The sequence below is a fragment of the Acomys russatus genome, chromosome 32 (genome assembly GCF_903995435.1).
Source record: "Acomys russatus chromosome 32, mAcoRus1.1, whole genome shotgun sequence".
Taxonomy (NCBI): Eukaryota; Metazoa; Chordata; class Mammalia; order Rodentia; family Muridae; genus Acomys; species Acomys russatus.
Genome location: NC_067168.1, coordinates 6682439 through 6696139, shown reverse-complemented (window position 1 = coordinate 6696139; position 13701 = coordinate 6682439). Strand labels below are relative to the sequence as shown.

At 41.4% G+C, this 13701-nt stretch overlaps 1 protein-coding gene across 2 annotated transcripts in view; it reads left to right on the top strand.

Moving 5' to 3' along the window:
• Positions 1-13701, top strand: part of Fbxo9 (F-box protein 9) — a 28988-nt gene that overhangs the window by 3236 nt on the left and 12051 nt on the right. The window contains exons 1-5 of one of the 2 annotated variants that reach the window (XM_051140125.1): positions 5469-5658; positions 6969-7026; positions 9257-9356; positions 12081-12211; positions 12851-12965. In XM_051140125.1, coding sequence (XP_050996082.1) covers positions 5512-5658; positions 6969-7026; positions 9257-9356; positions 12081-12211; positions 12851-12965 — 551 coding nt within the window. In that variant the 5' untranslated portion in view covers positions 5469-5511. Of the gene's footprint in view, positions 1-5468; positions 5659-6968; positions 7027-9256; positions 9357-12080; positions 12212-12850; positions 12966-13701 lie in introns of those variants that run through there. The other variant, XM_051140126.1, reaches the window with a different exon arrangement.

Sequence of the window (13701 nt, the reverse complement as noted above, 5' to 3'; positions counted from 1 at the left end):
AGCTGCCCGTCGGCTACATCTCTGTAGGAGGCCTAGGTCTAGGCCATGCATGGTTCTTTTTTTTTTTTTTTTTTTAGTTTTTCGAGACAGGGTCTCTCTGTGTAGCTTTGGCTGTCCAGGACTCACTTCGTAGACCAGGCTGTCCTTGAACTCACAGCGATCCGCCTGCTTCTGCCCTCTGAGTGCTGCGATTAAAGGCATGAGCCACCATGCCCAGCTCCATGCATGGTTCTTAGTTGGTGCTTCAGTGTCATCAGGCCCCTCTGGGCCCTGGTTAGTTGGCTCTGTTGGTCTTCCTGTGTAGCTCATGTCTCTGCCAGGTCTTTTTCTCCTTTCCTCCACTTTTCCTCAAGACTCTCTATGCATCATACAGTGTTTGCCTGTGGGTCTCAGCATCTGTTTCAAAACGCTGCCGGACAGAGCCTCTCAGAGGACAGCTATGCTAGGTTGCTGTCTGCAAGCATAGCAGAGTGTCGTTAGTAGTGTCAGGCTGGCTCTCTCAGCTCAGTTTCTTATTACAACAATTATAAAGAGTTCACTTTGGCTCATGGTTCTGGAAGATCAGCCGTGGGATCCAGTGGTCTTTGTGCTTTGAGCCTCAGATAAAATGGCACATCATGCCACAACCGTTTACCTCATGAGGAAGCTGTTCATGTCATGATATAAGCTTTACAGCGCACGAGGCATTTCACGCCGTACCAACTAGTCAACTCTTACAGGCCCCCTTCTTCAAGTCTGGTTGCTGGAGATAAGGTGGCAGAGCCTGTTTATGTTACGCTGTATGTGGTGCACATGTGTCTGGTTGCTGTGTTCAAAGATCCGTGGTAATAAAACCTTTTCTCTCCTAGAAATAACTTGCAGCCACATTCTGCTACTGTAAAAGTTGCTGTCTTTGGAACTAGATGGAATTGCTTTTTTGGCTTTTCCTTTGGGGGTGCGGAGGCATGAATATACATTTCCCTGTGTGTGCAGGTGCATGTGTGTATGAAGCTGTGCATGTACCCTTCGGTGTGTGTGTGTGCAGAGCGGAGGCAGTGCAGTCTGTTATTATTGCCTGCTAACCTTCAGGGTCATTCCTCATTGCCACATGTCTGTGTAGGACTGATCACGTTGTGTGTTGAGCAAGCTCGCCTTGCTGATAAGCTATTAGCTAACAGACTGAACTATGCAAATACTTCATTTTCCTGAGAAATACGAGTCATTTTAGTTATTTAATTTACCGAGACCAAAAGTAGACAGTGGAACTAGTAAACTGAAACATTTTTAAGCCCAAAGCTGTATGCTGCAATTCAGTCCACCTTTATTCCACTTTAAGCCAGTCCAGTGTAAAAAACTGGGTTTACAATAGAGATAAAATAGAAGAGGTTGGTTGGGATATAGCTCAGTGGCTCAGTGGTAGAGTACTTGCTCACCGTGTGCATGGCTCTGGACTCAACTCACAGCACTTTAAAAAAGGGGAAAAGAGAAGGGCTAGTTCTCTCTTTCTTCCCTTTCTCCCTCCCTCCCTCTCTCCCTCTCTCCCTCCCTCCCTCCTTCTGTCCCTCCCTCCCTCCGTCTCTCCTTCTCTCCCTCCCTCTGTCCCTCCCTCCCTCCCTCCCTTCCTAAGGAAAAAGAGAAGGGCTAGTTCTATCTTTCTCTTTTTTCCCTCTCTTCTTTCTTTTTCTTTTTTTAAAGATTTTATTTATTTATTATTATGTATACATTGCTTTAGAAGAGGGCATTAGATCACATTATAGATGGTTGTGAGCCACCATATGGTGCTGGGAATTGAACTCAGAACCTCTGGAAGAGCAGTCAGTGTTCTTAACCTCTGAGCTATCTCTCAGGCTCCCTCTTTCTTTTTCTTAAGACAAGGTTTCACTGTACTCCTTCACTGGCCTGGGACTTACTATTCAAACAAGGCTGGCCTCAAACTCAGGGAGCTCTCCCTGCCTCTCTCTCCTGAGCACAGAAATTAAAAGCATGTGATACTATGCCAGGCTGAGATACCATGACCACTGAGGCCAGAAGAGGACATTGGATTCCTTGGAACTGGAGACAGTTGATTGTATACCATCATGTGGGTGCTGGGTCACCTGAGTGACTGAGCCTGGGTCACCTGGAAGTGCAGAATTCATTCTACAATGTTATAAAAGTTAAAAGTACAAATTTTCTTTTATTGGTATTATTTAGACTTACCAAAGTCGACACCTAGAGAGAAGGAATTGTGTTGCATTGACATCTCAGCCTCTGTAACTTGCTGAACTTTGTGAACGCAAAATTGTTGTGAAATTATTTTGCTTTTAGGTAGGCTGAAATAGCTATGTTTGGAGAGCTGGTGATAGGACTTAGCTGACTGCATTTCAGGACGCATCACCTGTGAGGTGGTCTTCAGAGAGAGGGGCAGCGAACCTCACCAGACTTTCCTCTTCCTGACCCAAGCACAATTTATAGGAAATAAGAGACCAAAGAAACATTTACTGATAGCAAATTCTAGACTCAAAATGACATGGGTGAGTGGAATTGATATTACACTTTTAGGAACAAGATTTTAAGACTCACGGTGGTGTCGACACTGCTGCGATTTGGAGTAGAGAATATGCTTTTCAGGCTCATTTTCCTTTGCAAATAAATAGCAAGGACTCAAATGCACTGTACAGCCCTGACATGCACAGTGGGTTCCACAGACTCATAGGGTGGGACTCGTTAACAACTGGGTGAGTAGATCACAGAGGGAAACTGCTGTTTGCCAGCTCCTGATGCTGTTCTGGTTTGCTCTTCTCAGGCGGAAGCAGAGGAAGATTGTCACTCTGATGCTGTCAGAGTGGGTGAGGAGGAAAGCGAGAGGCCTGCTGAAAGAGACCTGCAGGCATGTATCTTCAGCTCTGTGTTGAATTCTTGTCCCATCTGGGAGCATTTGTCAGCTCTTGTTTGCATGGAGTTTAGCTGTACTTTCATATTCTTTTGTTTGTTTTGTTTTTGTTTTTGAGACGGAGCCCTGGCTGTCTTGGAACTTGCTCTGTAGACCAGGCTGGCCTCGAACTCAGAGATCTGCCTGCCTTTGCCTTCCAAGTGCTGGGATTAAAGGTGTGCGCCACCACTGCCTAGTTTGGACTTTGATATTCTTTATAACATACTTAACCCATACATTTTCTATAAAAATTGATATCAATAACTGCAGCTAAGGAGTTCAATATATTGTTTAAAAAATTTTAAAACGATTTATTTATTTATTATGTATACAGTGTTCTGGCTGCATGAACACCCAGAAGAGGACACCAGATCTCATAGATGGCTGTGAGCCACCATGTGGTTGCTGGGAATTGAACTTAGGACCTTTGCAAGAGCAGCCAGTGCTCTCAACCTCTGAGCCGTCTCTCCAGCCCATGTTTAAAGATTTTTAATTCCATTTATTTATTTGTGTATACATGTGCTCATGTACCACAATGCCCATGGGAAGGTCAAAGAACAATTTGTTAGCGTCATTTCTTTCCTTCTACCAATTGGGTCTCCGGGATAGAACTTGGGTCGTTAGGTGTGGCAGCAGCGCTTTCTATCCACAGAGCTGTTGCTTTGGTCCCCAGAATGTAGGCTTAGAGTATTCAAAGTAATAACTAAGCATTACTCAAACTCATAACTGTAACATCAAGTCTGATGTTTGATCACTTGAAAGTTTAAAGCCTGTTAATAACCAAAGGCACTGTGAAGCTGAAAGAAATAGCTAGAACAAGTGCTTGCCATGTGAGCAAAGGGTTAGGCTCCTCAGTGTACAGATTGTGTACATGAATCAGAGGAACCCAAGGCAGGTGAGCGGACAGTTAATGGGAAAATATTAATGGCTGTTAAATATTTGAAGAGGTAATAAGCCTCATTAATAATTTAACCATAACTCAATGAATTAATAATTTATTGAATAATGTCCATTTGTGTCTGGACCATGAAAACACTTACACATTACACTTGAGATTATAAATGACCATTATTTTTCTGGAGGGTACATAAGCAATGTGGATCAAAATTAAAAGTGTGCATTTCCTTTTGATATAGCAGTTCTCTAGGAAATTAAATTTAAGGAAATAACAGGGAAAATGAGTAAATATTACATGTTAAAAGATGTTTATCATAGCATTACTTAAATGGAACAGTGTCGCACAACCTAAATATCCATTTCTTTTTCTAAGAAATGGTGGTGCTATACAGTGAAATACACTGCAGCCATTTATGAGGATGAGATAAATCTGTATATATTAAACTCAACAATGACTGTAACTAAACTAATTATTGAACTTATAAGCTTTATGATCCTTTTTTATTTGGTACATGTCATGTAATAGATATGAATGCAGCATACGATTCTACAGGTCAAACATCGACGTAACAAGTTAGAAGAGTGTGGCAAACAGAGCACTGTACAGAATATTTTAAAAAGTTAGCCAGAAACGCTCTACATGGTTCTCCTAGCAGTGGCCCTCTTCTGCAGGAGAACCATACTGGCTTGAGGGAAATGGAGCTCACTCTGGGATGCTAAGGCCTTGGCCTTGGGAGGGAGGATGAGAGAGAGAGAGAGAGAGACATACAGACAGACAGACAGAGAGAGACAGGCAGAGACAGAGACAGAGACACAGAGACAGAGAGAGACACACACACAGAGACACAGAGGAGCCCAGCTGCCGCCACAGTCTTAATGGACCTCCTGAGCTGGTCCTATGGGGCTTGAGGATGGGCTGCCCTCTTAGAGAGCCAGGTCCTTGGGTGGGAGCCAGAAGGCAGTGTGATCCTGCTGAGGCAGTACTGGGGGTGGGGTGGGGATGGGGATCGGGGGTGACTTGGCTGTTTTCAAAAGTTCGAGTAACAATTTCTCCTTAATTCTCAGTCTGTCACATAGGGGGCTTGACTTTTTTCTGTGTTTTACAATTAACTGATCTGTGTTTAAAAGGATTTCCTTTTTTGGAGTCTAGAATGTTTATTAAAAGAAAGACTTTGGGCTGACCTGTAGAGCTTTTTAGTGGCTTTGTGATATCTACTAGATGTGCACTGTTAACAGTTGCTCAGTAACATATAAATTATGCTCCTAAGTCAGGGCATATATTTTCAATTCTAATTAAAATGTAGTGCTCTAGTATTTTTAGGCTTTTTTTTTTTTTTAACTGTATAGACAGATTTACTTTAGGCTGATATTCATTCTTTTAAGTTTTAAACAGAAAATGATTTTTTGTTTGTTGTTTGGTTGGTTTGTTTGTTTGTTTTTTGAGTCAGGGTTTCTGTGTGTAGCCCTGGCTGCCCTGGAACTCACACTATAGAGCAGGCTGGTCTTGAGCTGAGAGATCTGCCTTCTTCAAAAAATGATTTTTTTTTAAGTATATTTATCAGATATTTGGTTTAAAGGAAGAGAGAGACTGTTTTCTGGCCTTAGAATTGCAAGAATGCACATTGAAATGTACATACTGAAATAGACCCTGGACGTACGGATGAGTTTCACTGCGCTCTCCTGATGGGCCCTCAAATACTCTCTCGTCACAGGCACAGCTCCAGATGTTCAGAGCTCAGTGGATGTTTGAACTTACCCCAGGTGTAGGTTCCAGCAGTTCAGAGACCCGGCCTTGCAGAGCAGGAAGAGGCTCTACCCTGAAAGCAGCTACCGACACCAAGGGAAGGCAGGAACTGGCCAAGGAGGAGAAGTTAAGTGTGATGCGCTTGCTCTCACAAGTTAACTCTTGTTTGGGGCACACAGTGATCTTCAGCAGCACTAGTCATCATTGGCTAGCTCTGATGGCAGAGACTTGTGGTTTGTAAAATGAAGCGGAAAGTTTTTGACTGACTAGTGTTCCTGCTTACCTGCCCTTTACTACTTTTATGTGTTTTGGGGGGAGATGTTGTTACTATGGTTTTGTTGTGATGCAATGAGAAATGTCCCCCACAGTCTCCGGCATTTGAATGCTTGATCCCTCGTTGCTGGGATCTTGGGCAGTGTGCTGTTGAAGGAAGTGTGTCACCAGAAGTGGGCTTTGAGACTTTGAAGACCCATGCCCTTTCAAGTTGGCACTCTGCTCCATGCTTGCCATTAAAGAGCTCTCAGCCTCCTGTGGAGCTCAGCATGCCACCATGGACTCCAAACCCCTTTGTTTTTATAAGTTTCCTTGGTCATGGTGTTTTATCGCAGTAATTAATACAGGCTTTCTTTTCTGTCATGTACCATGTTTATGTAATGTTTTTGTGGCCTGTTAAGTTTCACCTAGTCTAAAAAAGTGGATATCTGGAATGTACAGTGGGAGCCCTAGAGGCACAGGTAAAGGATTCTTGCCTCTTCAAAGGGTTTTTGTTGTTGTTGTGGTTGTTGTTTTTGAGATAGGTTCTCATTCTATAGTGCAGGTGTAGGCCACTGTGGCCCAGAACTTACCGTGATTTCCCTGCCTCAGCCTCCTTATGTCTTTTGCCACCTAACTGGCTGCCTGGGCTCCTGGCTCTTTGGGAGCTTTAATTGGGCCTCCCCCTACCCCCAAACCCCCATCTTCCTCTTGCGTGAGGGCTGTAGTTATCAGATCCTAGTGGGGTGCTGTGCAGAGTGAATCTCTCCTCTTATGGTCATAGTTTTTGTATCGTGCACATGTAAGAGCCACCTACGTCCCCAAGACTTTCTTTGTTTCCCAGGACTTTTATAGTTTTGCATTTGCTTTTGAGTTCATAATTCATTTGAGCTATTTTTATGTAAATTGTGGGGTTTATGTCAAAAGTCCATTCTTTTGCTTTGAATGTACAGTTTCGATAGCATCACTTGAGAATGCTGTCTTCCTACTGTAAGAAAAGTTTTGCTGCTTAGTAATATTTGTATAGGGTTTCATGAAACCCAGGTTGTCCTCACATAAGGATGACCTTGAACTCCTGACCCTCCTGCCTCTCAAGTGCTGGGATTGTGGCCGTGTGCCTCCAGGCCTGGTTTGCCCACTTACCATACAGATTTTCACAGTTTCTTTTATCTTTTCATTTCACAGGCTCGAGAGCTCTTCCTGAAAGCCGTAGAAGAAGAACAAAACGGAGCTCTCTATGAAGGTGAGAGCTCTGCTACTGAACTGCAGCTCTTTGTTAGTGAGCAGTATTCTTTTCTGTGCTGGAGTTTATTTGGTATAGGACATTCTCTTCCTTTTACTTGAAATTATTTTCTAAGTAGTGCATGCCCGAGGCTGGAAGTTCCCTGCAGGTTTGAGGCAAGCCTGGTCTACATAATGAGTTCTAGGCCACCCAGGGTTACACAGTAAAGACCCCTTCTCACAAAATTAATTAATTAATTAATTAATTAATTAATTAATTAATTAAAATAAATCAAGTGTATATAACTTGTTTGCAAAATATACTGCAGTATTATCATATTTGTAGGATGAGTAAAATACACTTTCTTCCTATATTTGGTTTTGTACTAATTATTCATTAATAGAGCAAAGACCAAAGTGTATTTTTTTATGTGTGAAAATATTTTAGATGCATGAAATACAAAAGATGAAATCAGAGAACACGCAGGTCATCTTTCTAACCCTGACTTTACTTTCATCAAAGGCAGAAATTTCAGCTTCTGTCTATGTAAACCCAACCAAAGTGCATTAGTGAAATGGAGAGGTCCTTGCCTGCCCTGTGCAGTGCATGACCTCGGTTCTACCTCCAGCAAGGAGTGAGGTAGGCAGAATGATTGCACTCCATAAGTCCATAGTAAGGTGTTTTGTTTGTTTCTTTTTTTTTTTTTTTTTCTGGCAATTACAGTATTAAAATGTTTGAAAAAGCCTGAAAAATTTTGAGATTAAGTCCTTTGAAAATATATGGGGAAAAAATGACATTACTTGAAGTTACTGTGTTTTCTTAGAAGTTTCTTCTACTGATGTTTCTTATCCACGTTCTAAGTGTCTAACTGGTCAAGTCCCTGTGAAGTCTGTATTAGTTTGTGAGGCTGCCACCTGCACTGAATGCATGATATTATACTTAGGATGCAGAATCATGGAAGAATATAGCAAAGTGGCTGGGTAGTGGTGATGCACGCCTTTTATCCCAGCACTCCGGAAGCCAGCCTGGTCTACAGAGTGAGTTCCAAGACAGCCAGGGTTCTGTTACACAGAGAAACCCTGTCTCAACAAAACAAAACGAAACAAAAAAACAAACAAAAAAGAATTGAATGAAATTGATCCCCAAATAAAAAAGCTAGTTAGCTTCTACAGCTCCAGATTCTAGTGAAGAGAGATGTCTGAGTGTCACAACTGTAAAGCCCTTACCCATAGAGTTATAAAAAGCAGGATTTAAGCTGGGCATAGTGTTGCCTGGTGCTGTCCCAGCACTTGGAGGGCTGAGGCCATGAATTTGAACCAGCAAGAAGGGGTGTATATGAGGGTTTGCAAGGAGGAAATGTTATGATTATGTTTATAATCAGTCAAATAAAAGCAATGATATTTAAAGTTTATTTGGCTGAATAAGAACATACTGGGTTAAAGGAAGTTGGATTTGAAGGATGAATTACACATCTCTTGATCATATCCAGCATTTCATTTTCTTTAACTCTGTGACACAAGGAAAAATTTATCCAAAAATTATATTTTGGGATATACAATTGCACTTTTGAAGCCCCACAAACAAACAGCCACATACAATCGCTTTTTCCTTCTGAGACAGGGTTTCTCCATGTAGCCTAGGCTGTCCTGACTCACTCAGAAGTAGGCCAGGCTGGCCTTGAACTCACAGAGATCCACTTGCCTCTGTCTCTCAGGCATGCGGTACCGTGCCCAGCTTATAATTACATTTTATGAGTCAGAGAGGATGAGAAAAATATGGGATTGATGAAAAGATAGGAGTAAAACACATCTTAAATGCCAGCGTGGTGGCACACACCTTTAGTCCCAGGACTCTGGAGGCAGAAGCAGGCAGATCTCTTGAGTTCAAGGCTAGCCTGCTCTACAGATTGAGTTTCAGAACAGCCAAGGCTACACAGAGAAACCCTGTCTCAAAAAACAAACCAGCCAACCAAAAAAAAAAAAAAAAAAAAAAAAAAAAAAAAAAAAAGAAATGAAACAAACAACTCCAAAACAGCAACAAACAAACAAAACAGCTCCATCCTAGGTCCCTGGCAGCTCTAGGAGGACAGGTACCCAATCAGCGTGGTTTGGGATGTCGCTGTTCAGTGTGCTACTGATGCATGCTTGAGGTATTCAGCTGTTTATAAAGGAGTCTACTAGCCATAGTTAAGGGCAATCAAAGTGAGAGAACCATGTGGCCATAGCTAATTTAGCTCTGTCTCTTTTTTCAGCCATCAAGTTCTATCGTAGGGCTATGCAACTTGTACCTGACATTGAGTTCAAGATTACTTATACCCGGGTTCCAGATGGCGATGGCGTTGGAAACAGCTAGTGCGTATATAGTTTGACAGACAGTAATGCAGTAATGCGTAGAGTTTATAAGTTTAGCGCTTTTGCCATTCTGACTCTTAGCCTGCTAAGGTGGTGCTGTTCTGCTCCTGTAGCATTTAGTGTGTCCATATTTATATGAAGACTTACTTAATTAGAGAGATCTTAAGACTTATATCTTAAATAGATTTAACAAACAAGGTAATGAAAGTTTGTAAAATTAAATTGATGATTATTGAGAAGAGTAAATTAAAGAATATATTTTAACTTTCTAAATCTATTTGAAGTAGAAAGCACTAAATTCACTAAAATGTAGTTAGGCTAGTTGACAAATATGGTCCTGATGCTGGAAGTTGGGTGGTGGGTATGTAGAACTTCATCGTGCTGGTCTCTGTGTTTGAATCTTCTTGACACTTCATCTTTAAATGACATTCATGACATCTTGTTAGGAAAATGCTAATGATAGGGCTTTCATTCTCCAAATGTATCTAGAATGAGCATTGTCTAACCTCTAAAATAGCAGTGCCTAAAAACGTGGGTGCAAGGCAGAAGCATTGAGAGAAAGGATGTGTCACTGTACCTGCCAGCATTTCCACCAGAGTATGAAGTTGCAGTGATGGCTTAAATTGACAAAAGATTGAGTATATTTCAAAGTTAATGTTTTTTTTTTTTTTCCAAGACAGTTATAAAATTGTTTTGACCTAACTTTTCCCCAAAGCCCAGTTTGATAGCATTAAAGGGAAGGGTGTTTGTGCCCAGAAGGAAATGTCAGGTTTACAATGGGCATCACAGGCCAGGGACAGAGCTCCCTTAGTAGAGGGCTTGTCTAGCATGTGCAGAGCTTTGATCCCCAGCACCATGTAAAGTGATGGATTGGGAGGTAGGGGAATCCACGTAGCATCATCCTTGTGTGTACAGTGAACTGAGGGTAGCCAGAGCCGTGAGACCCTGTCTCGTTAAGGGGTGGGTAACTATTATGTAGACTTTTGCTAAGGAATTATTTGTTACTTTAACTTATTTTTCAGTATGTATACTTATTGCCAAGGTTTCTAATATTTTTAGGTTAGCAAACAGAGTGATAGGCTTCGTCATGGGATGTGTGTGTGTGTGTGATGTAATAAGGCTTTGTTCTTGTTCCTTCTCCTTCTTGCTGTTCCTCTTCTCATCCCAGCACCAGTCTTTCTTAACACAGAAAACCGATGTTTAAGCCTTAGATAAGTCAAGCTGGGCATGGTTTGCACACCTGTAATCCCAGCACTTGTGGGGCAGAGGCAAGCACATCTCTGTAAGTTTGAAGCCAGCCTGGTTTACAAAGCGAGTCCAGGACAGCCAAGGCTGCACAGAGAAACCCTGTCTCAGACAAACAAACAAACAAATAAGTAGTGGATAAGCCATATTATAAACATCTAGTGAAGTCAGTATTAACTGCTTGTTTAAAAATTGCAGCTCATAATACTGTTCACCAAATTAGACTTAACAGTGTGAAGTAGTTCACACTTAAATGACATTTGGGCTTAGTTACCTAGACATAGTTCTTAGTCAATTTTACAAGTATGTGCTAGGTGCTTTTAAGAAAAAATGTATTTGTTTATAGAAACCCAGATGTTAATGAGAGCTGTATAAGGATGCAGTGAAATTTATATTGCCAGATTTATCAACTTTGTGTTACCAGATCTGTAAAGTCACGAGGATTCTGTTTTCATGACAGTTTCACCCCTGTTGAAGAGTTTGTTTGTTGCTTGGTATGGTTTTTGTGTGTTGTTTTGAGGGCTTCTGTTTTGTTTTTGTTTTTTGACATGGTTTCTCTGTGTAGCCCTGGCTGTCTTGGAACTTTTTCTGTAGACCAGGCTGGATTCAGACTCAGAGATCTGCCTCCCAATGTCTCTTGAGTGCTGGGATTAAAGGTGTATGCCACCACTGCCAGGCTGAAGTTTTGGTACGTGAGCCATTGAGTTTATCTAGGCCCAACCATATCTGCTTTCTGTGTTATGAAATGTCCTTCCTGTTTTCCTAATTCTGTCTTCATGCAAGTCTTTTTGTAACTCTGATAGACTTTAAAGTTAACCTCCTCAAAAATGGAACGCTAAAAGAATCTTGCAACTGCATCTGTAAATATTGGTAGATCATTTGTGGATCTTAATCTTGTTCAGATTTCATGGTTATTCTTTAGGGTAGGATGACAATTTCTATTAGAAAACTTAGCAACTCAAATGGCATATATATACATACATATATATATGTATATACATATATATATATATATATATATATATATGCCATTTTCCCCCCCACACAGTCAGAATGGATTAGATCACTAAGTAGAGGCTGGAGAGATGGCACAGTGGTTAAGAGCACTGGCTGTTCTTTCAGAGAACCTGGGCTCAATTTCCAGCACCCATGTGGCAACTTACACAAAATTTTCAAATCACTTAATTTTTTTCACTAACTCATAAAGTCTCTACAGTTAAACTAATTAAGTCTCAGCACCTTAGCCTAAAAATCCTAACTCTTTGGATAATTATAAAAATGTTTTTGTTTGAAAAACTTGGAATGGAACTTTGTGAAAAAGGCAGGGTATACATTAGCACATCTTTTAAAAATAGTTAGAAAGTTGGCCTTTTAGATGTCTTTCTAAAGCAGTTTTGAAGGTGCTGTGAAAAACCAATTTTTAACTTGTTGCTCATATGGTCCAAGGCATTCAGTTTACTCACCTCCTCTCTGTTCCAGCATTGAAGATAACGATGATGACAGCAAGATGGCGGATCTGTTGTCGTACTTCCAGCAGCAGCTCACATTTCAGGAGTCTTTGCTCAAACTGTGCCAGCCTGAGCTTGAGCCCAGCCAGACTCACATATCAGGTGTGGCTTCTCGGTTGTTTTCACTCTGAAACACTTGGGGCTTGGCGGGAAGGCAGAGAAGTGGTGCCCTAGGTCCAGGTGTGGTGGCGATCTAATTGTAATAGAATTAGCTACAGATATAAAGCTGTGCTTTCCCGGATCTGAACTAACAGGCCTGGTAAGGCAGGTGTTCTTGCTGCCATACGTACTGTTTTCAGGGAAACTCTTCAGAAACTGGAGGAACCCTGATGGTCACTGTGCACATCAGCCAGTGTGCAGTGGTCCGAATAGGACTAAATGTCCAGAAGTTATCATTTCCACATATTAAATACTGCGTGTTTATGGGAGGACTCTTTAATTTTTTCTTAAATAAAATAGTGTTAGCATTAAGTATATGAATGACATTACTTTTCACATTTAATTTAGTCTATGCAGTGATAAGATAATTATGCAGAGGGAAATGGTACTTTAGGTATTATCAAATCTATGCTGAGAAGTGAAGATCCCAATGTGCTGGTGTAGGAGCCATTGTTTAGTGCTGGCTAGTTAATACGCTCAGCTTGTGTCTGTAAGCTGTACGAGGCTGTGATTGGCAGCGTTTGCAGATGCACAAATACAGCGAGAATAAAGGAACTCACTGAAGATGGCTTTCTGTTGCAGCCCTGCCTATGGAGGTCCTGATGTACATCTTCCGATGGGTGGTATCAAGTGACTTGGACCTCAGATCGTTAGAACAGTTGTCACTGGTGTGCAGAGGATTCTATGTCTGTGCCAGGTACTTGTTTATAGAAATGACTCAGTCAACAAAGAAAATGGGCTTTTGTTAGTTTTGAAAAAAAAAAAAAGCTTGCTGTTCTGAGTGAAAGCTTAAACAAAAACGTTGCAAAACTTAATGTGATTTTTCTCAAATAGCAGCATTTAAAAGTTAGAATGAGACATGGTGGCACTCAGAGGAAGGGGAAGCAGGCTATCAGGGTAAGACCTGATAGGCCGTGGTCATATGGTGGGAGAGGAGGTCCCCTCTGTCACAGACCTAGGGGAGCGGAATAGGGTGAAAGAGGAAGGGAGAGGGGAATGGGAAGATACAAGTGAGGGGAGAGCAATTGAGATGTAATCTGAGTAAGTTATTAAGCTGCTGAGCCATCTCTTTAGACCTCAGTGTTGTTCAGAAAGTTTTCTCCTGTGTCTATAAGTTGAAGTGTATTCCATACCTTGTCCTTTGACAGATCCAGGGTATCGGAGTGTACTTGACTGAGGTCCTTGATCCATTTGGAGTTGAATTTTGTGCAGGGTGAGGGACAAGGATGTAGCTTCATTCTTCTACATGAGGCGTTCAGTTTGACTAGCACCATTTGCTGAAAATGCAGTCTTTTATCCAGGGGGATTTTAAAAATATTTTGAGCTGTATTAAATCCATAACTATATTTAATACTTTTAATTTAATATTTTGCATTTATATAGTGCACATAGGTGTGTGTGTGTGTGTGTGTGTGTGTGTGTGTGTGTGTGTG